Source organism: Botrytis porri, assembly GCF_014898465.1.
Source record: "Botrytis porri strain MUCL 3234 chromosome Unknown BPOR_006, whole genome shotgun sequence".
In the NCBI taxonomy this organism is placed as follows: domain Eukaryota; kingdom Fungi; phylum Ascomycota; class Leotiomycetes; order Helotiales; family Sclerotiniaceae; genus Botrytis; species Botrytis porri.
The window spans coordinates 2,986,311-3,004,453 of record NW_024066080.1 but is presented as its reverse complement, the minus strand read 5'-3'; the positions used below and the strand labels follow the sequence as shown (position 1 = coordinate 3,004,453).

The following is an 18,143-nucleotide window of genomic DNA, read 5'->3' as shown; positions in this document are numbered from 1 at the left end:
CGCCTGTGAGCACAGTACATTCAGATCTTAGTTGAGATGATGAAAATGGATGACGAAAGAGATCCAGGAAATGTGTTTGCTATACCAGACCTTTGGGGTCTATCTAGATGTGTTGATGATGTAGTACAACCAAATAGTCTTTTCTCAGATCTTAGACTCCCTGGTTCGTTCCAACTATTTGTGTGAAGTAAACAAATATACTGTGCTAATGATTTACAGTCATTGACTTTCAATTACCAGACGTTGCAGAGCAATGTCAACATGATGAATTGTTTTTCGGTATACCAAAACTACCCATAGGCCCAGTAGAGCCAATTGTTCCTCCATCTCAATCTGGCGAACCTCTTGGCGACACATTTTGCAATGAACCAGTGGGGTCCGAGGAAGCTGAAGACTTTGATATTTGGATGGTACAGGAGCAAGAGCCTTTACAGGAGCCTGTGAACTATCAAACATGGGATTCTTTTACTATCGAGCAATTTAATGAACCTCAAACGGCTTATTTGACCGAAGCTGGAGCTCGAGTGTTTGATACCGCATTAGCTGCCGAAGACGGTTTTTTTAATGCTGGAAATAATCTTCATCATGTAGTGGACTCGAAAATATTCGCTACCTCGGTCCTCGCACTAGGACTAGGTAGAAATTCGATGTTCTTTGCGTGGGACGTAGAGAAGCGTTCATTTTTTGCGACCCTTCAGAAGTTCCGGGTCTCTGGTCACACTGCACAATCTCTGACCTGTTTTCTGGCTCCTTTTTACGAGTGCGGGAATACTACCAGATTTCTTCAAGACTTTGTCGAAAAGACCTATTCAACAAACAAGTCACCAGGTCGAATCGCCATGGCAGAGTCTATTTCAACTGTTCTTGCAACCATCCAGTCACAGCTGAATGTAAGCGCTTCTGATTATGAGAGCATATTACAGCTGCAAGCATTGTTTCACCCTGTTCACTCAGTTCTCACATGTTTCAAACGATTGGTGACAAAGACATTGCCAAAGAAAAGTGATGAAGCAATACTGTCAACGCTTTTTGAAGAGATCCAACTTCTAGAACATAGGACAGACTCTCTCCGAGATATTCTTCTTGAAATACTTTCGAGGGTATCAGTGCCTTGGCTTGAATTTACAGGTGAATGGCTTGGATTACAAAGAGAAGGTGGCGTACCGCTAACCAAGGATGGTTCTGGGAAGAGCTTTGTGAAGGTCGACAACAAAGAATGGGTGGATGAAGCTGGTCTCGAACTGAATGAACCTGACTTTATATTGGACCTTGAAAATGTTCCTTCCTTCATGCCACTTGAAGATGCCCAAATAATGTTTGAAGTGGGTAAGAGCCTTCGAATTTTACGGACTCACCATATAGACCATCCTTTGTCGAAAATGGAGGTTGTGGAGTCAGTTGCACCACCAGCTCTTGAGTGGAGGTATTCTTGGCAGGATATACTGGATGTAGAGACTAAAGCCTTGAAATACGAACGGGATTTAACAGCCGCACTCCGGAAATTCTCGGGAAATCATTCAACGACGGAACCCACAGCGAACGAGTCCAGGTATGAGCTTTACAATTTTGATCTGGATTTCTTCGGCCGACCCAAAGAAGAGATTCAAACTCGTGTTGTAGCTTCCATTAATCGACTGGACTCAAAATTAAAGGAGCCATCAACTCCTGTTAAGTTTAAACGTCTTTTACAGGACTGTCTCTCGTCGGCTCCAGAGCCTTCACGAGTGGATGAATCAATATTTTCCCCGCCCATTTCGCTGGCCCCTATACTCTCATTTAATCCAATTATATCTGCACAAGCTAGAGTGGTCAATAGTGTTTGCATGCAATTATTCTTTAAGTCTCATAAGTTACGAGATCATCTATCTCTTCAAAGAGACTTTCATCTGTTGGGAAACGGTGTTTTTTCAAGCCGACTCTCCCATGCACTATTTGATCCTGACTTAGAAAGTGCCGAGAGACAAAAAGGAGTGGCTTTATCTGGTGGAACTATGGGCTTACGACTTGGCGGTAGAGACACATGGCCACCAGCGAGCTCTGAATTACGACTTGCATTAATGGGCGTTCTCACTGAAAGTCATGCATCTTATCAGCCTGCGCATATCTCTTCCATTGATAGCTATCGTCAAAGACAAAAATCTCTTCCAGGGGATCTGAGTTTTGCTGTTCGAGATATGTCCGAAGAAGAAATCAAACGGTGTATGGACCCTAATTCAATCGAGGCCCTAGATTTCCTACGGCTTTCATACAAACCTCCTGCGCCGTTGGAATCAATTCTAACCCCCATTATCCTCTACAAGTATGACCAGCTTTTCAAACAACTACTCCGTACTCTCAGAATGCTATATGTTGTGTCAGCAATTTTCCGTGATGCCACGGATAGGACATCCTCGTGGCATAACATCCATCCCTCTGCTCAGAAATTCCGTATAGAGGCTCATCATTTCGTTTCTGCGGTCTGTGGATATTTTTTCGATACTGGAATCGCAACAACATGGGGTGTTTTTCAGAGAAAGTTGGATGAAATTGAAGAACGCATGGACTCTGATAATTTTTCGCTCGGTCAAAACGAGGGGCTGGAGAGTCTCAGAGAGTACCATGAACGTGTGCTCGATAAGATGCTATTTGCATTGTTCTTAAGGAAAAGACAGAAGCCAGTCATGCAACTACTAGAAGAAATATTCGGCCTGATCCTACGGTTCTCGAAGCATTCAAGAGAGAAGGCTTCGGGAGCAAAGGCAAATACTGGCAATGTAGTCGAAGATGAGAATATCCATATAATGTACGAAAAATTCAAAAAGAGAGTAGGAGTATTTGTCACTGTTTGTAGGGGATTGACTGAAAAGAAAGGGTACGGCGAGAAGACGTTCCATGCCCAAGCAGGAAGCGGAGGTTTGTTTGACGCCGCGGATCTAGCAGAAGAGAACACAGTTGGGCAACTGGTATTAAGATTAGAGATGTCAGGTTATTATATGCAAGGAGTATGAAGTTCTCTGGTGGGCTTCACAAATGATGATTATGGCAATGGTTATGTATACTATCCGTGATAGAAGACATAACATCAGAACACTTTCAAACACACTTCTTGGATGAATCATGTCATTCAGATTCTACTCTACTATTTACTTCACCTTTACGTAGATACGAAATGGATATTGCTCTTCTTTTCAGGCAGCAATCTTGATTCAATCTTCTGATTGTGGTATCTCCCGTTAAGTCATCAGCTTAAGCAGCCAGTATCGACCGTGGATATGCAGATTTCCTAGAAAGAACATCCTCATTGCCTTCGAAAGAATATTCGATATTAGTATATTTCTATAAGATGGACATATGCAAACAGATACATACTACATGTTTTTAAAATTCCAACTCGGTACAAACGCTAGAAGCTGGCCAACTGTCACTATTGTCCCAGAGAACGCCTTGACATACCGCACTCACTTATCTGGTATCTTAATATTGGTAATATCATCATTTATTCCTCATGTTCAGATGTTCTTTTTAACGTTCATCATGACATCCACTGTTCCTGCCGTATTATCCAGTTTACTTCCCCAATCAAGAGTATGGTGTTCATCTCCTCTGCCTAGCTTCTATACCGAGCTTTTCTGGAGTGCGATTTTATCATCAATCGTACTCAATCGTACTCAATCTAACGCTTCCGACGTGTTCTCTTCCTCTAAATCGAGGCTTATACGAGTATTTCTTCATCAACAAGAATACTGCAAATCCAACCAAAGCGAGACCACCCGCAATACAACCGACTGTGACACCAGCAGCGGCTGATTTAGATAGCCCGCTGGAACTCGATGATGATGAATCTGAGGTGGTAGACAATGAAACTGTCAAGGATCCCGTTGATGTAGAGGTTGCAGATGATGTTGCGACAGAGCTCGCTATGCCCTCAGTAGAAGGACCGGTGACAGTAGCGTTGAAGCAAGAGACGCTTGTGGTGAAATCACTCTCTTCTACGAAAGTCTAAATGTATACTATGATCAGTCCACCGGAACGATGTGCTCAGTCGTTTGTAGTTGGGCTTCTTATGGCTTCTTACAACATCTGCACAAGCATAAAATGTTTCGTTCCCACTTCCATCATATGTTGAAGTGTATTCAAGCTGGATTGTTGCGTTTGTGCCAGCTTCAACATCGGATGGAGAATCTGGCGTAGTGTAACAATGATGTCCCGCATCAAGTTCGGAGATTGTTTGTACAATCTGGGAAGTGAAATCCGATTGAGTCGTTGGATCTGAAACACATTTAGTCTTGGGAAGAAAGGATGAGCGAGCTATGGCTTACTATCTATATATGCTATGCGAACAATGACATCCCAGGTTTCTTCATAACGCCACAAGTGCAACTTTCCTTGAGTCTGCACGTTTAAAGCATGTCAGTCATGACTAGGTTATGACTAGGAATTCAGTCATATATGCACGCGTCTAAATCGAAAACTATTTCGGATCCGAACCCGAAAGTCGTAGAACTTGAAAATCAGGTATAAAAACCTTTAACCACCTTATTTTAAGTAATGTAGTTTATCAGTATATAACCTATATTAGTATATAGCCCATTTTCATTTCAATTTATACCTTTCTTTTTCAATATATGTTTTATTAATAATTCATTATAAATTCGAATAATCAAGAAGTCCGTATATTTCTTACTATTGAAATTATTTAGAAAGATAGAAAATAAAGTATTTAAAAGATTATTAATATATATAATATTTTATATATAATATTATAATATAAAATTAATAGTTTTATTCCTTATACAGAATATTAATATAAATCTTATAATCTTTTAGAATTAGAAAAGAATATTATTATTAAATATATACTTGATATAGATTCGAAAGGTTTTTTATTTAAACTTAAGAATATGAAAAATATAATAAATTATATTTTTGAATTGAAGGATGTAAAGAATGTTGAAAAGCTTTAAATGTATTGATTTGTAAAGTTATTATTGAATCGAATTAAAAATATTTTTTAATTATGTTTATAATTTTTAAAGAGTTTTTTATAAGGATTTTAAATTTATTAAAGAATGGTTTCGATTAATTGTAAACATATAAACGAAATAAAGTATTTTGAATAAAGATTTCTATATATAGTAATGATTATTATTAGTATTAAGAGATGTAATAAAAGCAAATTAGTATAGTTAAATAATTAAGAATGAGCTACAGCAATAATATATGGAAATAAAAAGGGTGAAACTATTCCCTCATTTTTAGTAGTTTAAGAATAAGTTTATCTCTTTAATTAGTATATTGAAATAAATCTTTCTATGGAATAAGCTATTAAATCTATGTCTAATGAATGAATAAATAATGAGATGGGTTTAGAATAATTGAAATACTTCAATAAGTATATTAAGAATCGAAAAAAGGATAAATATTGAATATTAATATTAAATGAGTATGAAAGTTATAAATTAGTAGCTTTTCAAGTATATTATAAATGTTACGGGAGCTGCCTCTAGAGTCACGTGGAAGTGTCTAGAGATCTCTCGAAATGATTTAAACTAAACTTCAAATAGAAATTCAATAAGGTTATAACTAATTACAATTCTTATAACTATAGTAATAAAACTAATAATTATTCTTAAGCATAAAGCTCTATATATAAAGAAACCCTATTCCTTATATAAACCTTCATTCTCTACAGAATTATAAGGCTTTGTTCTACTTGAATCCTTTAGATCTTATAAATCTAGATATTTATTCTTCAATCCCCTAGATCCTTTAGGTCCATCACATAATCGTTTGGCCATATAACACAATATATTGGATATCATCATAACACTATCCCCTTTTTAGCTTAATACTTATCCCAAGTATTTCTTTATCAATAATCATTTTCACAATATAGTCCTAATAAACACTTCCTTCATTATACTACTTATTTGATTAAGAAAATATAAAAAATGTTTTTAAACTTACTTTATTGATTAAGATTCAAGGTGATATTATACTATTTTGTATTTATTATAAAACGAACTCTCGTATTTGTATTGTTCTTAAAAAAAATTCGTTTTAGTATAATAAATATGTTCATCGAAATACGAAATATAATGTTTCTAGTTCTTTTATTGCCGATTTTTGTAGTCTGATATAGGAGCAGAAGAGATTAGATGAAAAAGAAGAGAAGGCTGCTTCTCTAATGGTGGTTACTGCTACTCGGCTTACACATTTACAAAAATAATATAAATTTCTTCAGGCTCGAGATAACAAGCTGATTTGTTGTGGTTTGAAGATTATAAATGAATTAGAGGAGGTGGAGGAGAAGGAGAAATTAAAAAAGGAGAAGATTGAAATGGAGTGTATAGAAAAGGAAACAGCAAATGTTGATGCTAGGCCTACTCCTAATAATTCTTCTTTTTTTGGCTTCTTCAACCCTTTATTGTCTTTATTGTTTGAGGCGGAGTTTGAGGCTTTATTAGCAGATGTGGGTACTTCAGATAGAATGCCTGTAGTTTTTTAGGGTAGTTGAGATCTTTCTTAAATTCCTATATGTTTTTTGAATATGAATAATTTAATCATTTGATTAAATATTTAATCTTGTTTCTGATATATTTGTAATCTAGTATTGTTTCAATATTGTATATAACATTTAAATTAACTGATTCAATTTCTGTAAATAATATATTTAATATTCTTAATGGTGCTAATTCGAGTAAGGATATATGGAATATTGGGTGGATATTTATTGTATCTAATAACTTCAATTGATAATTAATTGTTTCTATTATCTTATTAATCTTGAATAATCCTAGTTTTCTGTAATCGAGTTTATTATTTAATCTTTTGATTTCAATATTTTGTTGTAATAGATAAACTTTATTTCTCTTTTTAAATATAGATTTCATACTACGTTTTATATTATAGTACATTATTGTTCTGGAAAATATGAATCTTAAATTAAAAGTCAATTATTTTTGAAGATCTTTCAACTATTTGACTTATATTATTGTTAATTTGACATTAACTTTTTATAATATTGGAATTTTATATACTTATAGATTAAACTTAAAATTAGTTTGTACTAAAGTGATTTTTATGGTTTTCGTTTTCGATGTATTATATACGAATTGTGTCATAGGTAATAGTTCTACCCAATTATCTTATCAATAATTTATATAGCATTTAAGATATACTTTTATTATTTAATTAATTCTTTTTGTTTGATTATCTATTTATAAGTAAAAAATTGTCGATAACTTTTTCTTAACATTTATAAATATTAATAAGATAGTTTAGAATCTCAAGGTAAAGAGCTTATCTTGGTTCAAGATTATCTCATCTAATACTTTATATATACTTACTGTTCACAATAAAGGAGCAGGCCAGTGGAATGCATGTATTATTGACTATGTAGATTAATTGTACTAAGGTAAAATCTAACTACGAAGTGGAAGTGATATATGCACAGTAGCTTAGAGCACGTGCCACAACTTCCAACACTCCCCCAGAGAGCTTACTCTCTCAGCTTCAGTAGTTAGTTTCTTTAAAATTCCTTTTATACGCCCAATAACTGATTGCTTCGAAATTCGTTATTCCTTGATCGTAGGGTTACTGTTTTAATATGGTAGACCATCAAAATCCGATCGTATGCGAACAGACCTTAAGCTTATCTGTTATTCCACGTGATTTTCTTGAAATCATTAATTTTTTTTTTTTTTTTTTTTTTTTTTTTTTTTTTTTTTGATAAATTCGACGTAAGATGAATCCAATGAATCTGATGAAATAGGTGAAATGGGTGGATTCAGTGATTTTGGTCGATTTGGTCAATTTGGTCGATTTAGTCGATTTTGGAGCACATACCACAACTTCCAATACTCTCCCAAAGAGCTTACTCTCTTTGAAACCCCAGCATGTTCTTGAATCTCTCAAATATCACCCTTGCGCATGGTTTTGTTAATCCATCTGCAGCCATATCACTTGTATTGACATAGCTGGTATTGACATAGCTGGTATTGACTAGATGTTTTTCTGTGAGATCTCGAATGAAGTGGTGACATATGTCAATATGCTTTGATCGCTCGTGTAGATGTGGGTTCTTGGTTAACGCTAGCGCTCCTTGGTTGTCTCCGAGCATTTGAACTCCGCTGTTGCTCCCGATATACTGTGGTCGCTCTAAGTCCCTCAAGAGTTGGGCTACCCATTGCCCTTGTTTGGTGAACATCGCCATGGAAATGTACTCAGCTTCTGTACTAGATGTAGCTACAGATGTCTGCTTCTTGCTTGCCCATGAGATTGGTCCACCATAGAACATTACTACCCCACCAGAGATGCTTTTTCGATCGGTTCTATCGCTTGCCCAGTCTGCGTCGGTGTATACTTTGATGGTGCGTTGTAGGAGGTCATATTCTTTGCAAATATCTGATTGAACTCCCCCAGGCCCAAAACGTAGTTTCTGTTTAATAGTTGACCTCAAATATCTCATAAGGTTTTTGAGTGCAACGCTGTGATGTTTGGCAGGGTTAGACATAGCTTGTGCTAATCTCCCGAGACCGAATGCGATGTCCGGTCTAGTGTAAACCATAGGGTGGATCGTACTGCCGATTGCTTGCTGGTATTCGTTTACATCAGTGAGCTCGTCGTCTGGGAGCGTTGGTCGTAGTTGGTTGTAATCCGAGATTGGTATCTTCCTTGGAGTGTGTTGACCATGGGAGATCCCGAATCGGGTAAGCATTGCATCCAGATACTCTTCTTGATCCATAGTTAACACTCTCTCTGATCTGTTACGAATGATGCGCACTCCTAAGATCTTACTAATCTCCCCCAGGTCTTTGGTGTTGAATCGAGCAGAAAGGTTGTGATAAAACCATTGAATATCTCGTTTTTGTGCAGCAGCAGTAACAATATCATCTACATACACTAGGAGAATTAGCTGGCGCGGGTGATTGGTGTATAAACACGGATCCGCAAGGCTTTGTACGAAACCCATCTTGGTTAACTCTCCTTTCAGAAGAAGGCTCCAATCTCTACCAGCTTGCTTTAGCCCATAAAGACTCCGAAGTGCATGTAGAACGCGGCCGCGACGAACATGAACACCTTGAGGGGGTGCTAAATAGATTTCTTCTTTCAAGTGTGATTCGGTGAACGCATTTTTGATATCGAAATGGGAACACTCGAGGTCCTCTCTTGCAACAATTGCAAGGAAAAGGCGAAGAGTATCGAGTCGAACAGTGGGGGCGAAGGTTTCGTTGTAATCTTTACCTAAAACTTGGCTGAACCCTCTAGCCACTAATCTGGCCTTGAATCGCTCTACCTTATTATCCTTCGTCTTAACAACAAATACCCATTTCGTTGAAACTAGATTGCTCCCTTGTGGTAAAATGAACTCTTCCCAAGTGCCATTCTTGACCAATGAGTCTACTTCTTCTTGAATTGCAGCTTGCCAGTCTTTCGCGTGCTTTTTGTCTGCCATTGCTTCTTTATATGTATTCGGTATCTTGATCCCGAGTATTTCCGTTGCTGGTAGAGCGGTCTCAGCTTCTGCTGGTGCATCTGCTAAAATAGTCAAGATCTTCGAAGCAATTTCATTATTCGTCTCCTGTTCGAATTGATGAATATTTGGAATGGCAATCATGGCGTGCTCAATTGATTCTGATCCTGGCTTATTTAAGGAAGCAAGTAAGGCCCGAATGATTTTGGAGTCTCTCTGTTCTTCTATATCGTCGTCATCGCTTCTCTTTCTCTTCCTAAGATTGTATCTCAAAGGTGGTGTGGAAGTAGATGCAGATGTAGATGCAGTAGGTGGTAAAGTTTCATTAGGTAGTGCAATATCAGGTAATACACTCTCAGGTAATGTACTCGAATTCGATGGTGTATGATCAAGTGGTAAAGTTATATCCTCAGGTGCCCTTGACTTCGGTGGTGTATGATCAGGTGGTGAAGTTATATCAGGTAAAGTAACATCACTTTCTTTGTTGTTTTCCCCTGCCGGTCTTGTTAAATCATCAGCCACTTGTCGGATATTTCCATATTCATCTTCATCAAAGCGTGGTATTTCAGTCTTTGTTCGTTTTGGTATTGGCAAGCGCACCTCTATCGAGTCTGTGATTATTTCATTTGGTGATATTGGTGGATCGACTGGAATAGACGATGATTCAGGGACATTCTTAGGTCTGCCGCGAGGCCTGCGATCAGGTTCTATATTCTTGGTACCTTGTGATCCAGCTACACAGTTTCTGAGTTTGAGATCCAGATCCCCTCCTTTGTAGCTTTCGTCGATTGTAACACGATAAGAGCGGTAAGTATAACCTAGCTCTGGTGAATAAACCTTTATATGCTTGGTGGTGTCTTTTGAGTATCCCAGGAATATCCCAACCCTTGCTGTGTCGCGAAGTTTATCATGCCTTTGTCCTTTTGGGATGGTTTTGGGGTTGATATAGGCGTAACATCGACTCCCCCAGACCTTGCATGTATCGATATCTGGTAATGTGCCTGTAAATGCTTCGAGTGGGCTTCGATCGATTCCATTTGCATCTGGGCCAATACTAGTGCGGTTTCGAATGTATACGTCGTGCTCGACAGCTTCGTCCCAAAATTCTAATGGTAAATGAGCTTCTTTCAACATTGCTCTCATGTCGGTTTCTGCGGTGCGTATATTGCGTTCAGCTGGACCATTTTGGTGAGACGATACAACCACTGTAACCTCTGATCGCACACCAGTCTTCCATTCCCGGACGGCTTGAAGAAGCTCTGGTGCATTGTCGGTTCTGGCAGCAATTACAGCTACTCCTGTAGCAAGTTCAATTTCTTGCTTCCAGGCTTTCAGTAAGGGTATTGCATCGCTCTTCTGTTTCAATAGGATGACCCAATTTACCCTTGTGGCGCTATCGATAATAAGGAGAAAGTATCTGTGCCCTCGAATGGTCCTTGGGAAAGGGCCAGCAACATCGAAATGGATCAATTCTAGCCTTTTGGATTTTCGTGCACTTAGTTGACTTGGGATTCTGTTAGTCATCTTTGTGAGAGCGCACACTTCACAGACATCAAGAGTTGAAGGGACCTTGATCGGTCTCTGGAGTGTAGTGACTTTGTGCAGATTCCTGATTTTGTCAGGGCCGAGATGATTGAAGCGTCTATGCCAGATAAGGTATCTTTCCTTCTCCGTCATGGTTAATTCTTCGACTTCCCCTTTTGTACCATCAATGATCTCTGCAGAGAGCGCAAAGAATGCAGAATCTTCGTATCCTGGTTTCACATGCGAGATGATATACATCCCATCTTTCATTGTTGCTTTGATGATCTTATTATTCTTATCGTTTTCTGGTGTGAAATACATCTTCTTGAGACTGAATGTACCCTTGAGTCCTGCCTCACAAATTCTCTTGGCTGAGAGCAGGTTGACCCCCAATCCAGGTACATATAGCACACCAGCTAATGATGTCCTTGTTCCATCCTTGCACACCATGTCCACTGTTCCTCGCTCATCCGAGTACATAGCTCCCCCACCAACCGTTATCCTTCGTCGCGGAGTACGAATTAGACTTCTGAATAGAGAACGTTGGTCAGACATGTGTGAAGTGGCGCCGGTATCAGCGTACCATTGCGATGGGGATGCCTTACTAATACTTTCTTTGGTGAGATGACAATGCTCAGAATCAGACTCACTATCGACGACACTTTCAGTAGCATCGGAGCTTGATTCGGCGATATGAGCCTTGTGCTCCCTGCGTTTTTTGTCTTTTCGCACTGGAGAGGTGGATTGTCTTCTCTTCTGTTTGTGCTTTGAATCGGATTTCAAGAGACGCTTGGCGCGACGGAGCTGGAAGCATTTTAGGACTGAGTGGCCAGGTTTGTCGCAGAGTTCGCAAGTGATGATGGATGTGTCGGTCTCCGAGCTTGTGCTAGCCTTACGCTGGCGATGAGGTGGGACATATTTCTTTCCTTTTGCAAGGTGTGCCGAGTCTCCAGAGGTCTGGATCTCTGCCTCTTTGACCTGTAGATGCTTGATCTTATCGTCAATGCTTAGAGTAGAACTGACGACACGGATCATATCAATGATGACTTTGTACTCATCAGGGAGAGACAAGGTCAGGCTTTGAAAGAGTGATTTATCTGTACACAAAGCACCGGCTGAAGCATCCGCAGATAAGAGCTTTCGTCGAAGATCCTTGAGCTTATCCCATGCACCTATAATAGTCATATCAGGGGTATCGTCGAAAGAGAAGGTCTTGATCTTGAGGAGGTACTCGTCTGCTGCGATATCATCGATTCTGGAGTATTTGACGGCTAGATAATCCCAAAGTTTCTTTGCTGTATCATATTCGTCCACTAAAGCCTCATCATCGTCAGATAATGAGCGACAGATGTAAGATAATGCACTAGCGTCGTCCTTAAGAAAGGTGGCCTTTTTGTCGATATTGAGTCGAATCTTTGTAGTGGTACTGCCGCTGCCGCTGGAGACTTGAAGTTCTTCGAAATCCTGGATTAAGTTGTCGGCTGCTGCAATCCGTGCATATTCATGCAATGTCTTTTCGCATGTATAGAACCAACCTTTTCCTCGAAGTTGAATTCTTATTTGACGAGTCCAGCGTTCGTGATTCTCTTGAGTGAGAGGAGGGATGCGCTTGGAGTAATCCTTGGATCCAGTGTCTTCGTTCATTTTGAAGGTTCTGCAAGTAGAAAGCTTGCGTCGATGACCTAGGCGTGATTGATGGTGGAATGAAAGAGTGGAAGAGGAACTGTTTAAGACTGCGCTGTCCCGATTGGGATGTACTAGTGTTTGAAGGGAGAAATTCTCTTCAAGGCGGGGTAATTAAGAATAGTGAATTTTGATTTGTAGATAATGATTTTTGAAGTGATATCGAACACTATGTAGCAGGTGATGCTCTTCAGCGTTAAGCTGGAATGAATGGTCTTTTCAGTAATAACTCGTAGTTTTCTTACTTGAGGAAAAGGCGCGATGTAAGTGGTTACTTCGCTGTCGCTGCTCAGCAATCTGTTTGCTGTGCGCACCTCGTATGTTGACGTCGCGTTGCGTAGGAGCTTCTCGTCGTCAACCTCTCCTTTGGCAACGTAAGCTATTCAAAGAGCTTTCGGCCTTAGTCTTACTGCAGAGCTACCGGGCTCATAACCTGTTCACAATAAAGGAGCAGGCCAGTGGAATGCATGTATTATTGACTATGTAGATTAATTGTACTAAGGTAAAATCTAACTACGAAGTGGAAGTGATATATGCACAGTAGCTTAGAGCACGTGCCACAACTTCCAACACTTACTATAATTCTAAGAAATATATATACTAATTATTCAATATCCTATATTTCTCTGAATAATATTATATATACAAATTTGATTAATCTATCTATTATATTAAGTATTGTATTATATTCAACTTTTATAATAGAATCTTTTAAAAGTAGTAGTTTAACCATGAAGTCCTATGTAATAGACTTTTATAACTGAGAAGTTATATCTGGGGTTTGAAGCTAACTATACAAAGCATATTGTAATAACTTATTTCATATACAAATGTTACAACTTTCAATAATTTCTTTAACTATTATTCTCATTTATAGAAAATAACTAATTTTCCGGATTCTTATAAACATTCTTGTAATTCCTTGATATTCGTATACCGGTAACCTATATTGTTCTGTTACAAATTCCTTAATCATTTGACTCGGAATGTATACTTTCCCATAAAAGTATATAATTTCGTTTTCTATTATGAATCCTAATTCTATTGCCTTATATATACGTATAACTATAGCATCCTTGTTGTAATATGATTGAATTTGGTTTCTAAAATGATTGTTTTTCAATATATAAATAACTGTAAGCTATAATACATTATAAATTAATGATTTGTCTTTTTTCTTAAATATTGTGTATAATTCGTACAACTTATTTTTTTAATATTCTGATTTTTAGCTAAGAATATTAGCTTTAGTGTTTTCTAATTCTTTAATATATAAAATCTTGAAATTATAATTGACTATAATTTCCGATTATCTAACCTATCATTTATTTAACTATTTTATTATAATGAAATAAATCAAGTTTTTATAATCTATATACACCTATATTATATATTTTGATTCTTCCAAATAAACTCGTCATTCTTTAGATATATTAACTATTACTAATAATTCTTTATTATATATTTCGTAATTCAATTCAGCTGATAATAGTTTTCGAGAATAAAATGTAATTAATTACTATTTCTTATTTTGTTCTGGTTGGTTCAAAACTACTCTTATAGCAAAATCTAAAAAGTTTGTTTTCATAATAATTTACTTCTCAAAATCGAATATTAATAGTATTGACTTCTTGGTCACTATCTATTTAAACGTTTTGAATAACTTTTACGCTTTAATGGTTCATTTAAAGCTTCCTTGATCTTTTCTAATTAATATGATTAAGAGTATAATAATTCTTGAATAACTCTTAATAAATCTTTAGTAAAAGTTAACAAATCCTAAAAAGGATTATACTTCCTTAATTATAATTAGCTACTTCTATTCAAGCATTACTTTAATCTTATCTTTACTCATCTTGAGCCCTTAACTTAATACAATAAATCCTAGAAATTTTGTTTCCATAACATGGAATTCACATTTGCTTAATTTATATAATAAATCAACTTTAATTAAACTTTTAAGAATGTTATTAATATCTTTAATATATTAAACCTTATTGTTTAAATATATTAGAATATTATCCAAATAATATATACAATAAGTGTCCAAGTATTATAACAATATATTGTTTATAAGTCTTATAAAAATAGCTGATACATTAGTTAGCCTGAATGGCATAACTTGATACTTGTATAGCTTGTATCTTGTTTTAAAAGCAATTTTCCATTCCTTGCCTTTCTTTATTTTAATCAAGTAATACCCGTTTCGTAGATCCATCTTGATAAATATTGTTACTCTGTTTAATTGATCTCTTAATTCCATAATTAATGAAAGTGGATATTAATCTTTCTTTATAAGTATATTAAGCTTTCTATAATTCATAACTAGTTTCTTAATATTATCTTTCTTGAATACTCATATAGTTAAACTTGCCACTTAAGATATGAATTCTTTAATCTATCCCTTGGTCAAATTGTCATCAATATATTCTTTGAGTGTCTTTAGCTTATTGGTTGATATTGAATAAATTGGAGTGTGTATAAGTATCTTATCTTCCTTTAATATTATTTCATAATTTTATAGCTTATGTTCTACTAAAGTCTTATGGATTTCTAATTCTTTGAAAACATGTTTATATTTCTTGTACTATTTTAGTATTATAAACTCCTTTGTCTTAATTACAATTTCGTACCATATCGTTAGCTTTTATATTTGTAAAGGAGGTGTATTGTTCTTTGCTTTTAATAAAGGATTCTGGACTAAATGTCCTATATCGTTAATGTTATTTGTATTTAACTTTTCTTAATGTATGTTACATTTTGCGAATACTTTGAACATATCGTTATGATTGTTTTTATATTAATCAAATATTATTGTTTCTTGTGATTAATTTATTCTAAAGTTATATACCTTTAATTATAGTATCCTTAAGATGATTTGTTGTTAGCTCAATAGTACAACATTAAGCTATATAACCTTTAAGTATTAGGTTATATTCATTTGTACTAATTATATCTCCTGTGAAATGTTCCTGTTAAATTCTATTAATTATTTGTCAATTAACTATAATTAATAGGATTTTTGTTTCTTTTGAAATGAAACTTTTAAGTACTTTATAGTTTCTGATGTAATAAAGTTTCTTATAGCCCCTAAATCTATTATGACTTATTGTATTTGTTCATTTATTTTGATCTTATAGTATATTTATTCTACTTGTCCTATAGTATTTAATTACTAGGTAACTTGTTTTTTGTTTGTTTTATTAGATTATTGGTTCCTTGTATTTCTTTTCTTGAAGAACTATTCGATTACTTCTTTATTTAATTAATGAATTCCATAGAATTTATTATAGTAAATAGTCCAGTTCATTATTACATAATCTACTGATATCTCTTCCTTATAACATTCTTCTATTATCGAAGGTAATAGGGTTCGGTAATACTTTTATTCCTACAAATCTACTATATTTATACCCTTTTGGTTTTGTGGTAGCTTATCTAATAATTTCCGGAACTTTTTATTAATGAAGGTTTCAATTTCTTCAATCTCAATTGAGTGTTTTTGGGATATAAAGGTAACATTAAGTTAACCTTTACCGAATTTGAATTTGAAGTTACTCTTCTTTCCTTCTGCTTTCTTACTTTAACAATCTACTACCCAATACTCTACTTTTCCATATTCAAAATATAAATTGTTTTCTTATCTTTATTTCTTTTCTAAATTATTATTCCCCTTCTTATAATACATAACATCTAGTTCCATAAGGTCCCTATAATTCTATAGATTATAATATAATCTTCCCTCATTCTTACAATAACATTCTTGCTTTTGATTTCCCTGGGTTTTATATGATCTTTGATCTTATTAATATTAATAAAGACAATCATCTGATTCGATGAAGTCCTGGATTAGGTCGTTTAAGTCTACATTCTCGGCAGATCTTTTTAATTCTAGTCTGACTTCTGATTTGAGTCCTTTATAATAATAACTTATAATAACAGTTTTGTTTTACTTAATTATTCCCGTATATCTTCGGAATTCTGTAGTATACTTTAATATTGATTCTGTCTGTTTGAGATTGAAGATCTTATTTTCCGTTACCTCTAACTCATTAGAGTTTCCAAAGATTCTATGGATTTCTGTTTTGAATCTTTCGAAACTATCGAAGATGATTCTTGTGGGTTGTATGTATTCCCTATCGTTATGCTCGAAATAGTTGTGTAGGTATGGCTGAATCCATTTGCCTGTCTCGTCTCTAAGGTATGATACAGCCTAAATACTCTTAGATTCCTTTTCGATGAACTTATCTTAATTAAATCTAAAATAGATTTCGAATTATAATAAAAAGGTATCGAGTTCCTATCGACTTCCTTGGTACTTGTCTAGTAAAGCAATCTTGAGTGTTTCGTTGATAATGATCTCCTTAAAAGTATCAGTCATTTCAATATTATCGAAGTTGTTTGTTAGGGTTTGTTAACTTCTAAAAGAACTGTTGGCTGTTATATTGACGGTTGATATTGAATTGATATTTGAAGTAGAAAGAATGTTCAAAGTGTTATAGGAATTATCTCTAGGGTTATATGGAAATGTTTAAAAATCTCTTGAAATAGTTTAAATTAGATTTCAAATAGGAATTCAATAAGATTATAATTAATTACAATTCTCGTAATTATAGTAATAAAACTAATGATTATTCTTAAGTATAAAGCTTTATATATAAAGAAACCCTATTTCTTATATAGACCTTCGTTTTCTACAGAACTATAAGGCTTTGTTCTACTTGGATCCTTTGGATCTTATAGATCTAAACATTTATTCTTCGATCCCCTAGATCCTCTAGGTCCATCACGTGATTGTTTGGCCATGTGACGCGGTATGTTGGATACTGTTGTAACAATAAAGTGTTACGGGAGCTGCCTCTAGAGTCACATGGAAGTGTCTAGAGTTCTCTCGAGGTGGTTTAGATTAGACTTCAAATAGGAATTCAATAAGGTTGTAATTGGTTGCAATTTTTATAACTATAGTAATGAAACTAATGATTGTTTTTGAGCACGAAGCTCTATATCCTAATGAAACTTATTTGTTATATAGACCTTTGTTATCTGGAGCTCCTGGGATCTGTATGCTCCTAGAGCCTGTAGCTTCTCAAGGCTCCCTCATATGACACGCGAATGTGTTATGTGATGTTTGTCGTAATATAAAGAGAATAATATTATATATTTATGTTTATTATTGTATTTAAGTTATTTAATTTAATCATTTGATATTAATTGTTTTAACAATATAAAATGTTTATATGGTAATTAGATTAATGAATTTATTAAAATATATATTAATTATATTTTAAAGGTTAAATTCTTTATAGCTTTTAAAACTATATATAAGGAATTAATCGTTTCTCAGAATATAAAATCAAGATTTCGAGGAATAGATTTAATTTTATTTAATTTTGAAGTTGTATTTTCGAAATTAAATATTTGAATTCGTATATTTACTCTTTCCTTTTTTAATTTAGATTAATAGATCTCTTAAACCTTTTAT

The 18,143-nt window shown here is 35.2% G+C and overlaps 2 protein-coding genes across 2 annotated transcripts; one reads left to right on the top strand and one right to left on the bottom strand.

Annotated features, from left to right (window-relative positions):
- Positions 1-36: 36 nt before the first annotated feature.
- On the top strand, positions 37-2,987 carry EAF01_005370 (uncharacterized protein; the record flags this gene model as incomplete). Its single annotated transcript, XM_038913625.1, has 2 exons — positions 37-163; positions 220-2,987. 2 exons carry the CDS (start codon positions 37-39, stop codon positions 2,985-2,987), a joined length of 2,895 nt encoding a protein of 964 aa, XP_038771711.1.
- A 501-nt stretch (positions 2,988-3,488) lies between these two features.
- EAF01_005369 (uncharacterized protein) lies at positions 3,489-4,259 on the bottom strand (the record flags this gene model as incomplete). Its single annotated transcript, XM_038913624.1, has 4 exons — positions 3,489-3,586; positions 3,648-3,978; positions 4,055-4,161; positions 4,214-4,259. 4 exons carry the CDS (start codon positions 4,257-4,259, stop codon positions 3,489-3,491), a joined length of 582 nt encoding a protein of 193 aa, XP_038771710.1.
- Between the last annotated feature and the right edge of the window lie 13,884 nt (positions 4,260-18,143).